Genomic DNA, 13,282 nt, shown 5'->3' with positions numbered 1-13,282 from the left:
ACAAGAAGAATAATAACAGGTCTGTGCAACTGTAAATTCATACCTGTGATAATCTTCAGATTAAGTATTAGACTGCTCTGTGAAAAAAGAAATGTGAGAAACACTATGGCAAGTACCTGTTTACCTGTGCTGCACAGAGAACACACATGCTATGTATAGTGATGTTGATCAATTTAAACCTGATTCATGGCCTGCTGCAAAATCTTATACCAGGAGACTGCTTGATAGCAGTATCAATGTACACAGCCCTATAAGAAAAAAGCACTTTGTGCTGGGCAAGCACACACTTTTGAAAAAATGCATTTAGTATTTACAGGACAGAAGTTTGTGTTCCATTAAGTTACTTTTATGCTGTTGTTAGAAATGGCCCCTCAACAGAGGTGGGCTTAAGGGGTTAAGAAGGAAACTTGGCACAGGAAGGTGCCCAATACTGGCATCGTATCAACAACATAACTGCACTGCAGTCTCCACAAATGTGGGTTTTGCAGATTTCAGTTTGCAAATTGTGACAGCAGATGGTTGAAGCCTGCCCCGACACAAACCCCTGCCTGAAATGGCATTGCCTACTTTTACACACCCTGAGAACAGATTTGGATTTCCAAAGAACACCTGAAACAACAACGAAGTATCTGGCCACTATTACATAGCAAATAAATTTTTATCTAGATGTGGAAGGAAAATGTGTTTACAAGAAGAAAGATCTGGGGAGACTTATTGCACCCTTGAAATTCAGAGAAGTCCCACAGGCTCCCTCTCAGCATGTCCCTGCTTGAGGCAAAGGATAAGCAGGTTCTTTAAATCACAGGCTAAAGTCACTATCAGCATAAACTGCATGGAGATTTCACCTCCATGTTGCTTCACGATTGATACAATCTGTGTAAGAGGAGTAATCCAAATATTGGATGGCACATATCTGGCAGACCTTGCACCTCTCTTCACAGACAAGGGTTTTGTCGTAGCTCACAATGAAATTACTGTAATACCGCTCAAAGAGTATGCTGTGTGGCAGAGACAATTGCTTGGCCATTTGATATAGGCTTTCTGGCTTCAAATCTTCAATGCCGTAAGCTTCGGTCAGGATGTATTCTAATTTCCAGTTCGATTCATTTTTCTTGTTGGCGTCTCTGAGGTCCAAGTAAAACTGCCAAAGATCCTACAGTTAAAAAAAAAAAAAAAAAAAAAAAGAGGAAACAAAAATAGGCACCGCTGTATTGCTTTCTTCCCTGCTTCATTAAGTCTCTAGAGTGACCTATTGATTAGGAAGCTGTCACTCCTCATTATTCACAACTGAATAGAAGGTCATGTCCCACCCCAAGAGCTGGGCTTACACCCAAAGCTTGCAGTGCGGTAATGGGGGGGGATGGGGAGGAGAACAAAAAGGAGCCACAAAAGGCAGCAGTGGCAGTGTTAGGGGTCTTTCCTGTCCCAACTGGAAACCATCCTCGACTGTGCTCATGTCTGCTTTAGGAGTGGGGCAGAAAGGTGAGAACTAGAAGTCTCTCTTCTGCCAGCACTGCATGAGGGGTGGAATGGAAAGAAAAATAATGGCCCAGGGAGAATTTAAGGGAAAGGGAGAGATGGAGATGCAGGAGTGAAATGTGCAGAAGAAAGGAGCAGCCTGTATTAGCACAGGTCTCTAGAAAGAAACCCGTCAAGCTGCAGGATGTGTTGTCACTGAACTCAGTGAGGTCAAGATTTTACCCTGAATTAGAGAGAATATCCGAGTCATTCAGAGCCAAAACAATTATACAGGATTTAATTGATTTCAAAAAAATCACATAAGACTACAGAATATTCTACTTTTTTGCTTCTAAATTTATCTTTAAAAATTATAAACTCTATATAGAAAGGTGCATGATTACAAAAGACATCACAGGGTTAAAAATGATTCACCAGCAAACATTGGTATGTAAACAAGGCCGGGATTTCGGTGAACCTTTTCCACTGTTGTAGAGCTCCCTGAAAATAGTTTCAGGATTCTGCCCAGAAAATTTCTGACTCTTTGATTCTATGACGTAAGAATATTTCATAGAGAATAGAAAGTATTGGGTAGTCCTGCAGGCACAGAAAGACTGACCAAGATTTTCTTTCCTTTGCCCAAGAAGAAAAATAAAGAGTAAGCACCAAAGTTCCACCAATGTACATAATACTAAAAAGACTGACATCTTGCTGTAATTTTTAATGGCATTATATTTGAAGTCTTAAACAATGCTTTAAAATCTTTACTTACCAGCAAGCTGTAATCAAGAAGATCATATTGATACAATCTGACACCAGGGTTATTGGACTCCAGTTGCCACACATTCTTCACTGGGGTTACAGCAGGTGCCACAAACAAGGAATTTACTGGCTTTTCTGCAGCAAGAGGGAAGGTGAGGAAACTGTTCCCTTCTAATCACTTCTTTCTCAAACAAATGTTTTTTGTAGAGAACCAACACAGCAAGAACCAACACAGCAAGAACCAGAGTAACTGGCTTAAGCACATTAGCACTTTTTTTCCTGGGTTAGCTATATCACTGTGTTTCACTGGATAGACCCAAATCTGTGTAAAATACCACAGTACACATTCCATGTGTACCACTTAAATTTTTCTATACTAGAGACTTCCCACCAATTCAACTAGCTGTGCAAAATGATCTTGTCTATATGTAACGTCTCCGTATTTTGCATATTTCTACTGAAGAAATGTTCAAAATCTTTGGTTGCTGTCTCCATGCTATACTTTGCGTCTTGTTAGGGGTTTTTTTCCTTTATGTGTTTATGATGTTATTTGAAACACCACAGTATCATCACCTGACCCTGACTTCACTCATCTCGACTAGCCCAGCCCCTAGTACGTGAAAACAGAACTTTACAGCAACCAAAACAAGAGGATGTACACAGGCTTTAATTAGACAGCATATGCATAGTATATTGAGAGGTTCTCTGTGGAACAAAAAAAGAAGCCCTAACTATTCCTTTCTCTGACAACATCACAGCAGTGAGATCACGTAGGAGCAGAAGCTTTGAAAGCTTGGAAATTCATAGATTATTCTGGAGAAGATAAAACTGTGCTCTGTATCTCAGTACACTGCTGTTGGCTACAATGTTTGTTACATTTATCTTGAATTCTCTGGAATTTTGTCAAGAGGAAAATGGCATGAGTAGGAGACAGCCTAATACAGTACAGATAAACACAAACTGTATTTAGGTACATGCAAGTTTGACAAGGCACCAAGATCAGTCTGTCCTCAGTGAAATTTGCAGTAGAGATGCTGGTTTCATGCACAAATGGGCAAAGGTACAAAATACATAGGTATAAGACTACCTTGAACACCATTTAAAAAATATAAAAACAAGGTTCCTTCACTATGGCTGGATTCCTTTTTACTGAAGATTAATTTCATGATAATGCCATGTAAAAAGGTAAATTATTCAGAATACTGTTACCCAAGTCTGCATTTTGTGTATTGCTTTTATGAGTTCATAAAAAAAAAAAAAACATAGCCAATTAATATTTGGGTATTTTACGTAAACCAAAGCAACACACCTCCCACTATTCTATGGTAAAGACACAAATATTTAACCAGTTACTCGTTAAGAGTTCTTCTGTTAGAGGTGTTAGAGTTCTCCATATGGCCATGCCCATGCTTAACACTAAGGGATTTCAAAGCAATAAACAAAAGTTTCAAATCCGGGTGCTTTTCTTGAAGGGAAATTAGCTGATCTAAGAGATGCAACAGGCAGAGACTTTTTTTTTCCCCTGCCTCCTGCTTACCCTTATCTTAATTAACTTTGAAGCAGCAGGGAACTCAGCATAGAGGCACAGTAATGATGCAGGAAACACAAGAACATAGAGCATGTCTAGCTGGCCTGAGAACATTCCCTTTGACACATTACACAATAGCAACTGGCCAGTATAATTTGCCCGTGTCACTGAGGGAGCGGAGAGGAAAGACTAGAAATTCTTGCCTAGCCATGAGCATTCATTTTAAAAAGCAAGAAGCTTGGAGAGTCTCTTCTGACTTCAACAGAAAAGGACAGTCTGTCACGCAAGGTTCTCTTTGGAGAAAAACTGGGAGTGTGTGAGGCTTGAACTCTTGTAGATAAATAGCAATATTTCCCACTTTCCGTTTTCAATTACTTATAACAGAGGCTGACCAGTAAGAACATGCAAGGAAGTATTAATTTGCTTTTAATCAAGAAGAAAAAGATGAAGGATTCAAGTAGCATCATTACCTTCTTCATCCAGCAGGACCATGATACTGTCTCTATGTGTATGTCCAAAAAACTGCCCCGCAATAACATTACTGTATTTGCGAAAAATCTTTACCAGTCTCTCATTGTAATGCTCCCTGATAGCTGTAGTATTCCTTGCATACGGCAAGTATCCTACTGGTACATGTCCTATTATATATACCTAAGGAATTATACACAGAAAGCACAATCAGCACCTCCATTTGAAATTTATACTTTCATCTATAACTTGGAAATGGTTACTACAATTTCATAATAATGATATCTTAGAAATGGCATTTTGAAAGCTATAAATCATGACAGTTTTCATATACAAAATAAAAACAGTAAAAATGTTTCAAATCATACTGTGAAAAAAGTAGAATTTTGTTTGTGTGTGTGAATTCAGCATATTCTTGGGGAAAAAAATAATGTTTATATTTTCATTGTCTCTACTCACTTCTCTTTTTTTTCTTTTCAAGGTATAAACAGATAACGCTGATGGGTTCTGTTCACAGCCCTTACCTTTTCCTTCTTTTGTGAAGAGGTTTCTAATATTCCCTCCAGCCAGGCAAACTGGTCGGCTGGGTCAGTGATATTCACAGTTACACTGTTGGGGCCGTAATATAAATTTGTGTTCAGACTGATTATCCTGAGTGATTGAGAGCTATCACTGGATTCAAACAGCTGTGTGTAGAAGCCACCTGTGAAAATGAGACAAACATCATCTGAAAAATGAAAGGCTTCAAAGCATGACTTCAGAATGAAAGTCCAGCACTGACAAAATACCCATCCTTACCTTTATAATAAAACAGAAAATGGCATGCTTATTCAAGCCATGCAGCACCTTATCACAATAGAACACCTTAAGGATTCGGTTTTAGCAACATTTTAGTAGGAGAGCTTGACACTAGATTTTTTTATTAATTCTTTCTTGTAACTGCCTTTGTGTTTTACTTGAAAGTTTTCAGATGCAATTATCCAACTGACACACAAGAAGTGCCCTTTAACATTTCTTCCACACTGAGAGATGAAGTAACTGTTAAAAAGTCCACATTTCTGGAAATAGTGCCAACATATAGGTTACTCCAGGAGGAACTGTTTGAGTTTAGTAGCCTTGTATTTCGAAAGTCATTTAACTTCAGACTGGAATAAGATGAAAAGCAAAGATCACATTTTTTTCAATCCAAGCTCATAAAACCCTCCATGGCATACAGAGCTTCTTCAGTGGATGCAGTTTCATAAATCATGGACTTCAGCGTAGCCATGGCAACAGAGCTATAACAATATACCTTAACTTAAGGACTTCCCCTTCGAGTTTTATCTTTCCTATTAGGGTTTCTACTTCCACTCATACCCAAAGCTCATTCTCATTCACGACACAAAAAACATAAATTAAACTTTCAAATCCCTGATGTCTGAGTGGATTGGAAATTGTGCTGAACTTTTCAGTCCTTTGCTAAAAACATATAAGATCATAAATAAATATTTCACATGCATTGGTACAAACCAAATAATACTGTACACGTTACAAGAAGCAATAATTATTGCATCAGAAGAGAATACATGTACCATGAAGATAAGTATTGCTATTCCAAAAGACAAGTGAGCTCTTCCAGGAGAAGCATTACAATAAACCATTGTGCCAGTTCATCCTACGAGACTTAGCTAAACAAATGGGATAAATCAATAGAAACCTCAGTACTCTAAGTCCTAGCTTTATAATGCATTACTGGTATATTTTTACCTTTTCTGAAGGTATTGATCGCTTCATCAGTCAGCCAAGGTTTCCAGAAATCTGCTACAGCATTGTAAACTTCACTGGTGGTTACAGGAAGCTGATCCTGTCAGAGAGCAGAACCTGCCTAAATTTTAGCATTCAGACACACAGACAAAAAAAATTACTAAGTTATCCCACCTGCCCTCTCACATAACACACAAGTGTATCCACTCATCACCAGGAGGAACTCAGGAAAGAGAAAAAAAAAAACTTTTGAACATCCAGTATTGCTGATCAGGAACGAATGCCTAAACTTGGTCAGAACTGACTGCATGGCCTTGTTAATGCATTGATATACCAATGCCAGAAGTATTTGAAGCTTTAGGAGCCCAGCAGAGTAGAAAATCATACATTCTGTAAAATCAATAAATATATAAACTGAAGATTCAAAGTCTAAAAATGAAGAGTCTTGGCAGAAAATCTTGAACATAAGCTTCTTTACAGCAGGTGAATTTTTCAAGCAAACTGGGGTTCATAGCAATGCCTCAAAACTCCACTAAAGCTCTCGGAAACATTCTGGTGAAATTCACAACTATTTCCGTGATAACCTGTATTTCTGGTAACACAGCATTTAAAACACAAAAGAAAGTTCTGTCAATGTTTTCTCCCAGGGGCTCTAATTAGGACTGTAGCACTCTGCAGCCTGAGACAAGCAATGTCCAAGCACCACAGCCTGAGAAGAGCCACGCTCTTGTCTAACCCTGACAGGACGACTCCAGCCTGTCTTTGCCTTTCCTAAAATACCTGCTTGGATCAAAACAAAACAACCAAAGGTCAAAAAATAGGCACAGTATTACAGTGCATGTTTTCTTAAACATAAAATTTGACCTTTTTAAGATCTCTGAAACTAAATCTACGTTATTAGAGGCTTAGGCACAAAATCTCTGTCTAGGAGCAGTGCAATCAGAAGCCTGTTCAGACATTTCTTGCTTGCAGTGCACAGATATGAGTTATCCAGAATGCTCTGAGCCATACCAGTTCAGCCAGAGCTAATAGACACTAACAGGCAGAGCAAAACCTGATCTTAGATAAGATGCTATGTTAAGGACTGAAGGTGGTTTGGACCCAGGCAAGTCAGTGCTCTGTGAACTTGGGGATTAGAAAGCAGTTTGAGAATTTGTTTTAAGCAGAGGGAAGGATGTGGAACAAATAAGACTATGGAGAAAGATCGAGGTCACAATATACAACCTGAAAGGTACACCAATGCTTGATTAACTTGAGTAGTATTTTTAATAGGTTCTGCAAGAAAAATCACCCAAGACTGTTAAATTTTTAAGACTGACAGGTTAGAACACAACAGCGAGCAATAAAATCCTTCAGGGCATGGCGAGCACACAGCTTTCACACTTGCTCTGGAACAGCCTCTAGCGTGTGGCTTGCTCCACATCGCTTCCAGTCCATGGGACATTTGCCAACTATGTCCATATGAGAAACAGAAATGTTGTCAACAGCCAAAAAAAATACCCAACAACCTGAAATGACCCCATAGAGGTGAAATTCTGATACCGGGGTCCTTTTCAAACAGTAACAGAGAAGTGTCAGCTCTGCACATTGGTGAAACCTGCCATTTCAAAGCCAAGGATCACAAAAACACTGCTGTGTGGCTTTGTGCAGAGAGAACTGTAACAGCTATTCCAGTCAGCAGCCTGTCTCAAAATAATATCTGCTGCCCATCTGCCTCTCTTGACCATCTTTTTTCTATCTCCAGATTAAATTTTACAAACAAAACTCATATTTGTTGGAAAAGTCATTATATTCTTTGTCTACAAGGTTACTGTATACAGTTTTTTCTTCTATATCAAACTATTGTCTGTTAAGACTTCCTAAAAACAAAACAAAATTAAAATAAAACACTAACTGAGACTTCAGTTAAGGTATTATCTACCAAAATACCGGTGTTTTCTGGTGAACCAATCTGGCAGCCTGTCAGGATATACAACAAGCTGAAGCTATATTGCCATTCTATGAATGCAAAGAGACTCAAGTCTCAGCGTGGTTTCTGCACTCCTGTTTCCAAGGTATGTTCAGCTCTTATCTTGTCTCTCACATTTCCCTTTGTCCCCTTTGAGCACCTCCCTGATCCGGGAATCACTAACTCCAGCAATGATACAATCACCTACTACACCAGGCTATACCCTGATAGGCCTAATGAACACCACAGCAAACTGGAACGAAAGTCATTGGGGGTAAGAAGGAGTGTTACAGAATTCCCATTACACATTTCAAACAAAATATTTTAGCTAACTCGCTCCACATTCCTTCCGATCCTCTCAGATCCAATGACAGAATTTGCTTCTCAGTTCTGCATGCTGACAGACCAACCCACAGTATGTTTTAAAGGACACATGAAGCAATTGTTTACTTTTGAGCTATGCCAAGAAAAATAATTCGCAGAACACTGAAAGTAAAAAAGCACTGTCCTCAGCTGCAATGTCACACATATCCAGTAAATCACCAATGCAAATATTTCTAAGTGTCCAATAAGGAAAGAAAAAAAGACATATTTTTAATAAAAGCAGCAAAACTATGGGTATATTACAAAAATTCTGCCATTAGTCTGATTAAAAAAACTTCAGTGATTTCAATAGACAGATTTTCAGTAGGTCTGGAATCTTAACACATGTTCTCGGATCCATTAAGGAAGTAATTTCTGTTAGATTAAGTTATTATACACATATGCATGATTTACACAGCAAGAAATAAAGTGTGTATTAACTATGATGAGACCTGGTGATTCTAATCCATTGGGAACGATTAGCAGGATCAGCATTGCCTCAGGCAATGTACAGGTTTTATCTGGCATCAAGGTTTACTTAGGTAACTTAACACAGAGAGAGAGAGAGAGGTACTTTCTGTTCTAGATTTGAACTATTTACAATTTTAAATACTAACTGGAGAATTGTAGAATACTGTTTCCAGAATAACAGTTACACAGATTTACTCTTCTTTTTCACATCTGCTTTCTGAGTGTTAGGAACACACTGAATATGATATATAAACAAATTTCTCATGTGTTTTACCTGTGGCCAATAGTCATGATTGCCCAAGGCTGGGAAAACCTGAAGATCTGGAAAGAAATTACGAATTGTAGAGCTCATATTGCCAATGATGCTAATGACCAATTTTGTGGAGAGCTCTTTTACAGGAACATGAGGAGGGCTATCTCTGAAAAATGAAAACATTTTATTAACAAAGGTTTATTAGCAACATGAGGCAGAAAATTGTGCAAACACATCTACATTCTAGCACATAATACTATGAACTATAGCCTTGTTAATTAAAATCACAGAACTGCCTGAAAAGCTTTCTGAAAAGGCTTTAAAACAAACAAAAAAAACCCCAAGTAGACTAATGTTTATCCTATGATTCACATAACTAAGATTTCTTAGAAATTAATTTAATTCAACTCCATCATTTGGAGCTACTGTGCAGTTTGGGTTATACATCTTCTGTCATCCGCACAACCTCGTAAGTTCTATTTTCCCTTTTTAACAACATCCTATTGAAAACGAAATACTTGTCTTCATGTATTTCCCCCAGCAAAATTGACACAACATACATAAACTTCCCAGCAAAGAAGACCCTGTCATTGACAAACAAACTAGTTCTCACAAAGACTCAAAGATACTAATCTCTTTGATAAATTATCTATTGATCTATAAAAAATTATGTGATGGTAGAATGGAGAATTTTGCTAAGGCAAAAGCATAAATTAATGCTATCTTTCACGAATATCTAGAAATAACAAGGCATGGCATTATCAAGCTACTCATATGCCTCCCTTTCACACTTCTTTCTCCAGTCGCACTGCTAAAGCACACAAAGCCTCACAGATAACACATTATCTGAGAGAGAATTACTATGCCCATTTTCTAATAAGGAACATGGGCAAAGAAAAGGCAAATATTTTACTCAAGAGGGGACTACACACATCCAAACTACTGCAATGAGGGGCTGTGAAACCATTCTTTAGAAGCACATGCAGCTATGAGTGACAGTAATGGAGACAGCATCTATGACACCATTATCCTTCCACCACTAGCCCCTGATCTAGAATTCATTCAGGCACCAAACATGAAGGGTAACTTCATACACATGCGTAAGCTACCTATAGTATTGTTTGATTGTAGTTACCTCACAGAACCAAATAAAAGATAGTTAAATGGTATCTTCTAAAAAGGGATGTGCTTTAGATTTAACAAACTTACGACCTACAAAATACAATACCTCACATAATAATTAATTCCAGTCAGTTATTCCTCTGACTTTTCTTTTTGCTTTTTCCATGTTCCACCCTCCCAGTACCATTTCTATTAACTTACGCTAATACAGTCATGTGGTAAATGTCCCAATGAACAGTCCAACAATGTTCAGAGATTATTAAAGAGATCAAAATCTGTTCCTGAGGCCTTATATTCTCACTCAGTCTTCCACTTTTTGGCCATTTGGACAGCTACAGGGACTATTTTAAAAGTAGCCTTTGTGAGATACTAAAGTCAGATTTGTTGGTGTAAACACAACCTTGTGAATTACTGCACTGTGTGGTTGTCCAGCTGTTAAAAACTTAAAAACTGCAGAGTCACCTGAATGCTTACCCCGTCCAAATCATGAATGAAACCTGTTGTTTTGAATCCTTCATGAATGCAAATGCTGACAAAATAAGTTCATATGGAGAATCACACAAAAAGTCTCCAAAAGGCCCTGGGTCAGTGGCATTGGCTCCTTTGGAAGAAGAACAAACTTTGGTGCGATCAGGGGTGATGTGGTAAGTCGGATCTAAATGTAGGTCAGATACATGCCAGAACTGCCCTGTTTTCAGAAAACAAAGATTAAAGAAAATGCATTATTTGCATTTGAGCTGGATATACATGGGTAATGCCAAGTTTGCTCCAGTTTGTCTACTGCTATTCCTTTTTCAAGTTTTGTAAAGGAGAATAAATTCAACAAATTGACGAATAGCGTGTCTGATAAGTGTGGTCAAGTTCTGCTTTCCCGATGAGAGTCAATCCACATAGTCTACTTAGAAAAACTGAAAACAGAAGCAGAGGCATAGGTTTAAGCTATTCAGTAGGGAAAAAAAAAAACCAAAAAACAGACAGTTGGTAGGGACTGGAAAATCAGCTCCTTTTCATTAATGCCAGTCTGGAAACTGGAGAGCAGAGGAGGTGACAGAAGGATTTCTCCACTCCACCTGAAAAGAGAGGTAATTGCATTTTAACTATTTTTCCAGACATTCCCTGTCTGGAAGCTAACATAAAAGATCACAATCTAGAAAGAAAGGCAAGAAACAACACGTGTGTAAACATTTCAAAGCTGTTTTTCTCCCCAGCAGTTACAGTAGCAGAGATGGGGCTTCTCACCAGACAGAGGTACGTCAGGCCTACTTACTCACTACTCTCCAGGCTGACACATTCTCAGCCACTGGTACTTAGCACTGCAGGGAAAGATCAGCTGAGAAGTACAGGAATATGGTGAACAAAATGGATTAAGCTTGTATTAGACTAACAGCCTTCAGGTTTTATGTAAAATAAAATTGATTTATTTATTTATGTCAGTTTCAAAGCGCTTGGGAAAGGCACAGGTGTATCTGGAGTAGTTGTTGTGAAACTGGGGCAGATATAAATTGGTTTTTCCCAAGGTCACATGCTCAGCCTGTGGCAGAGCACACGACTGGACCCCGAGGAGTTTTATTTCAGGAAGCAAAGGCCAGCAGCAACCTTCAAAATCTGCAAAACTGTGACTCCTACCAACAGGCGACAGGGAAACGCCTGGACACCGTGGCGTGTCTAGTCCAGGGCAAAAGTCACAGGGAATGAAAATCCTGTGGAAACCATTTGGGAGCACTCACCTGTGTACACTACAGTATGGGGGATTACGCCATGCAGACCATGTGTTTGCTGACAGCACAGAAGCCACCCTGACTGTTTGCAGTGCGGACACTGTGCCCAGGGCAGGGCAGGGCTCACCCCATCTGCCACCGGCGGAGCGCCAGGTCTACCCTGGCTAACCAAATTACACCCCATGGCACTCCCCCACAGCAGAACAGCGATGGGTTTAGTTATCTAAAAGTCACATGAAGCCGAAGCCAGTTGGGACGGGGAACACGACGGCAGCAGTTTATGTGCGGGCAGCAGTGAGAAGCGGAGGGAAGGGAGGCGCCGGAGGGGAGCACGTACCCCGGGGCTCCCCCGCGCTGGCAGCACAGAGGGGCGGGCGGCGCCCGGAGAAGCACCGCGGGTGCCGAGCGGGGCCGGGCTGCCCTTCACCCACCTCCCCGCTTCTCCACGGGCGGCCCCAGCCGGGCCCTTGCCCGCCGTCACCCCCGTGCGGGGGCGGCCCCGCTCAGCCGCTGCCCCCGGCGGACTCACCCACAGCGGAGCGGGGCTGCGGGCCGGCCGGCGGCGCCTCCAGCGCGGAGCAGAGCAGTGCCAGGCCGAGGGCCAAGCGGCCGGCGCGTCCCCCCCGCAGCTCCATGTTGGCCGTCCCGGGAGCGCCCTGTCCGCCGACGGCTGCTCATGTGACCGTCCCGGGATGGCTTGTGCAAGCCCCGGCCGGCTTGTGCAAGCCCCGGCCGTTCGCTGCCTCCCCGGGACTGCCGGAAACGGCCACCGCGCCCCGCCCGCACCACCGGGGGCCAAAAGCCACTTTTGGCCGGGGCCCCTCGCTTGCTGCCGGGCAGCGACGCCTGAGGGGGGCGGCGGGGGCAGCTGCTGCCCCTTCAACCGGCCGTGCCGGGAGTCGGGGTGGCCTTTAGGAAGTGCCAGCCCCCGCTCAGCGCTGAATTCACGGCACCGGCAGCTTTGAGGCCGGTGGCCTGGTGCACCCGGCGCGCCTGTCCCTTCGAGCCCTGGGCTCCCAGAAAGGGGTTGCGGCCTTCCGAAGAGGCCGGGACCCGTGGCTGAAGAATCCTTCCCACCAGAGCCAGCCGTGGCCCCGCCGGTGCTACCGACGGGCAGAGCCGGAGCGTGAAGCGCAGCTGCCCGCCCCGGCCGGGCTGTGCCTGCGGCCCCGGGGCGCACACAGCCCGACTCTGCCCCGAGCAACCTGCGCTCGGCCGCCTCTACAGGAGTCTCAAGCTTCTTCAGGAACGAAGGTTTCTCACAGTATACCTGCAAAAATGGATCCTGGATACTTAACTCGCTTTAAAATTTAAAAAAAAAAACAAACCACCACCACACACACACAAAACGAACACACATCTGGTGAAATATGCCATCAAGTACACCTTTAATACAGCTTAAGGAAAATGCTGAGGTGTGTCGTAAATACCAGTCTCCATTGCTAAAG

The 13,282-nt window shown here is 41.6% G+C and overlaps 1 protein-coding gene across 1 annotated transcript; it reads right to left on the bottom strand.

The window, feature by feature from the left end:
• Positions 1–841: 841 nt before the first annotated feature.
• SMPDL3A (sphingomyelin phosphodiesterase acid like 3A) lies at positions 842–12,469 on the bottom strand (the record flags this gene model as incomplete). Its single annotated transcript, XM_080342575.1, has 8 exons — positions 842–1,153; positions 2,231–2,355; positions 4,219–4,399; positions 4,741–4,919; positions 5,963–6,059; positions 9,016–9,160; positions 10,591–10,804; positions 12,364–12,469. 8 exons carry the CDS (start codon positions 12,467–12,469, stop codon positions 842–844), a joined length of 1,359 nt encoding a protein of 452 aa, XP_080198701.1.
• Positions 12,470–13,282: the final 813 nt, after the last annotated feature.

The sequence above is a fragment of the Nesoenas mayeri genome, assembly GCF_963082525.1.
Source record: "Nesoenas mayeri genome assembly, chromosome: 3".
NCBI classification, from domain to species: domain Eukaryota; kingdom Metazoa; phylum Chordata; class Aves; order Columbiformes; family Columbidae; genus Nesoenas; species Nesoenas mayeri.
Note: the sequence above shows the minus strand (reverse complement) of the source record. Positions and strands in the feature narration are given on the sequence as shown.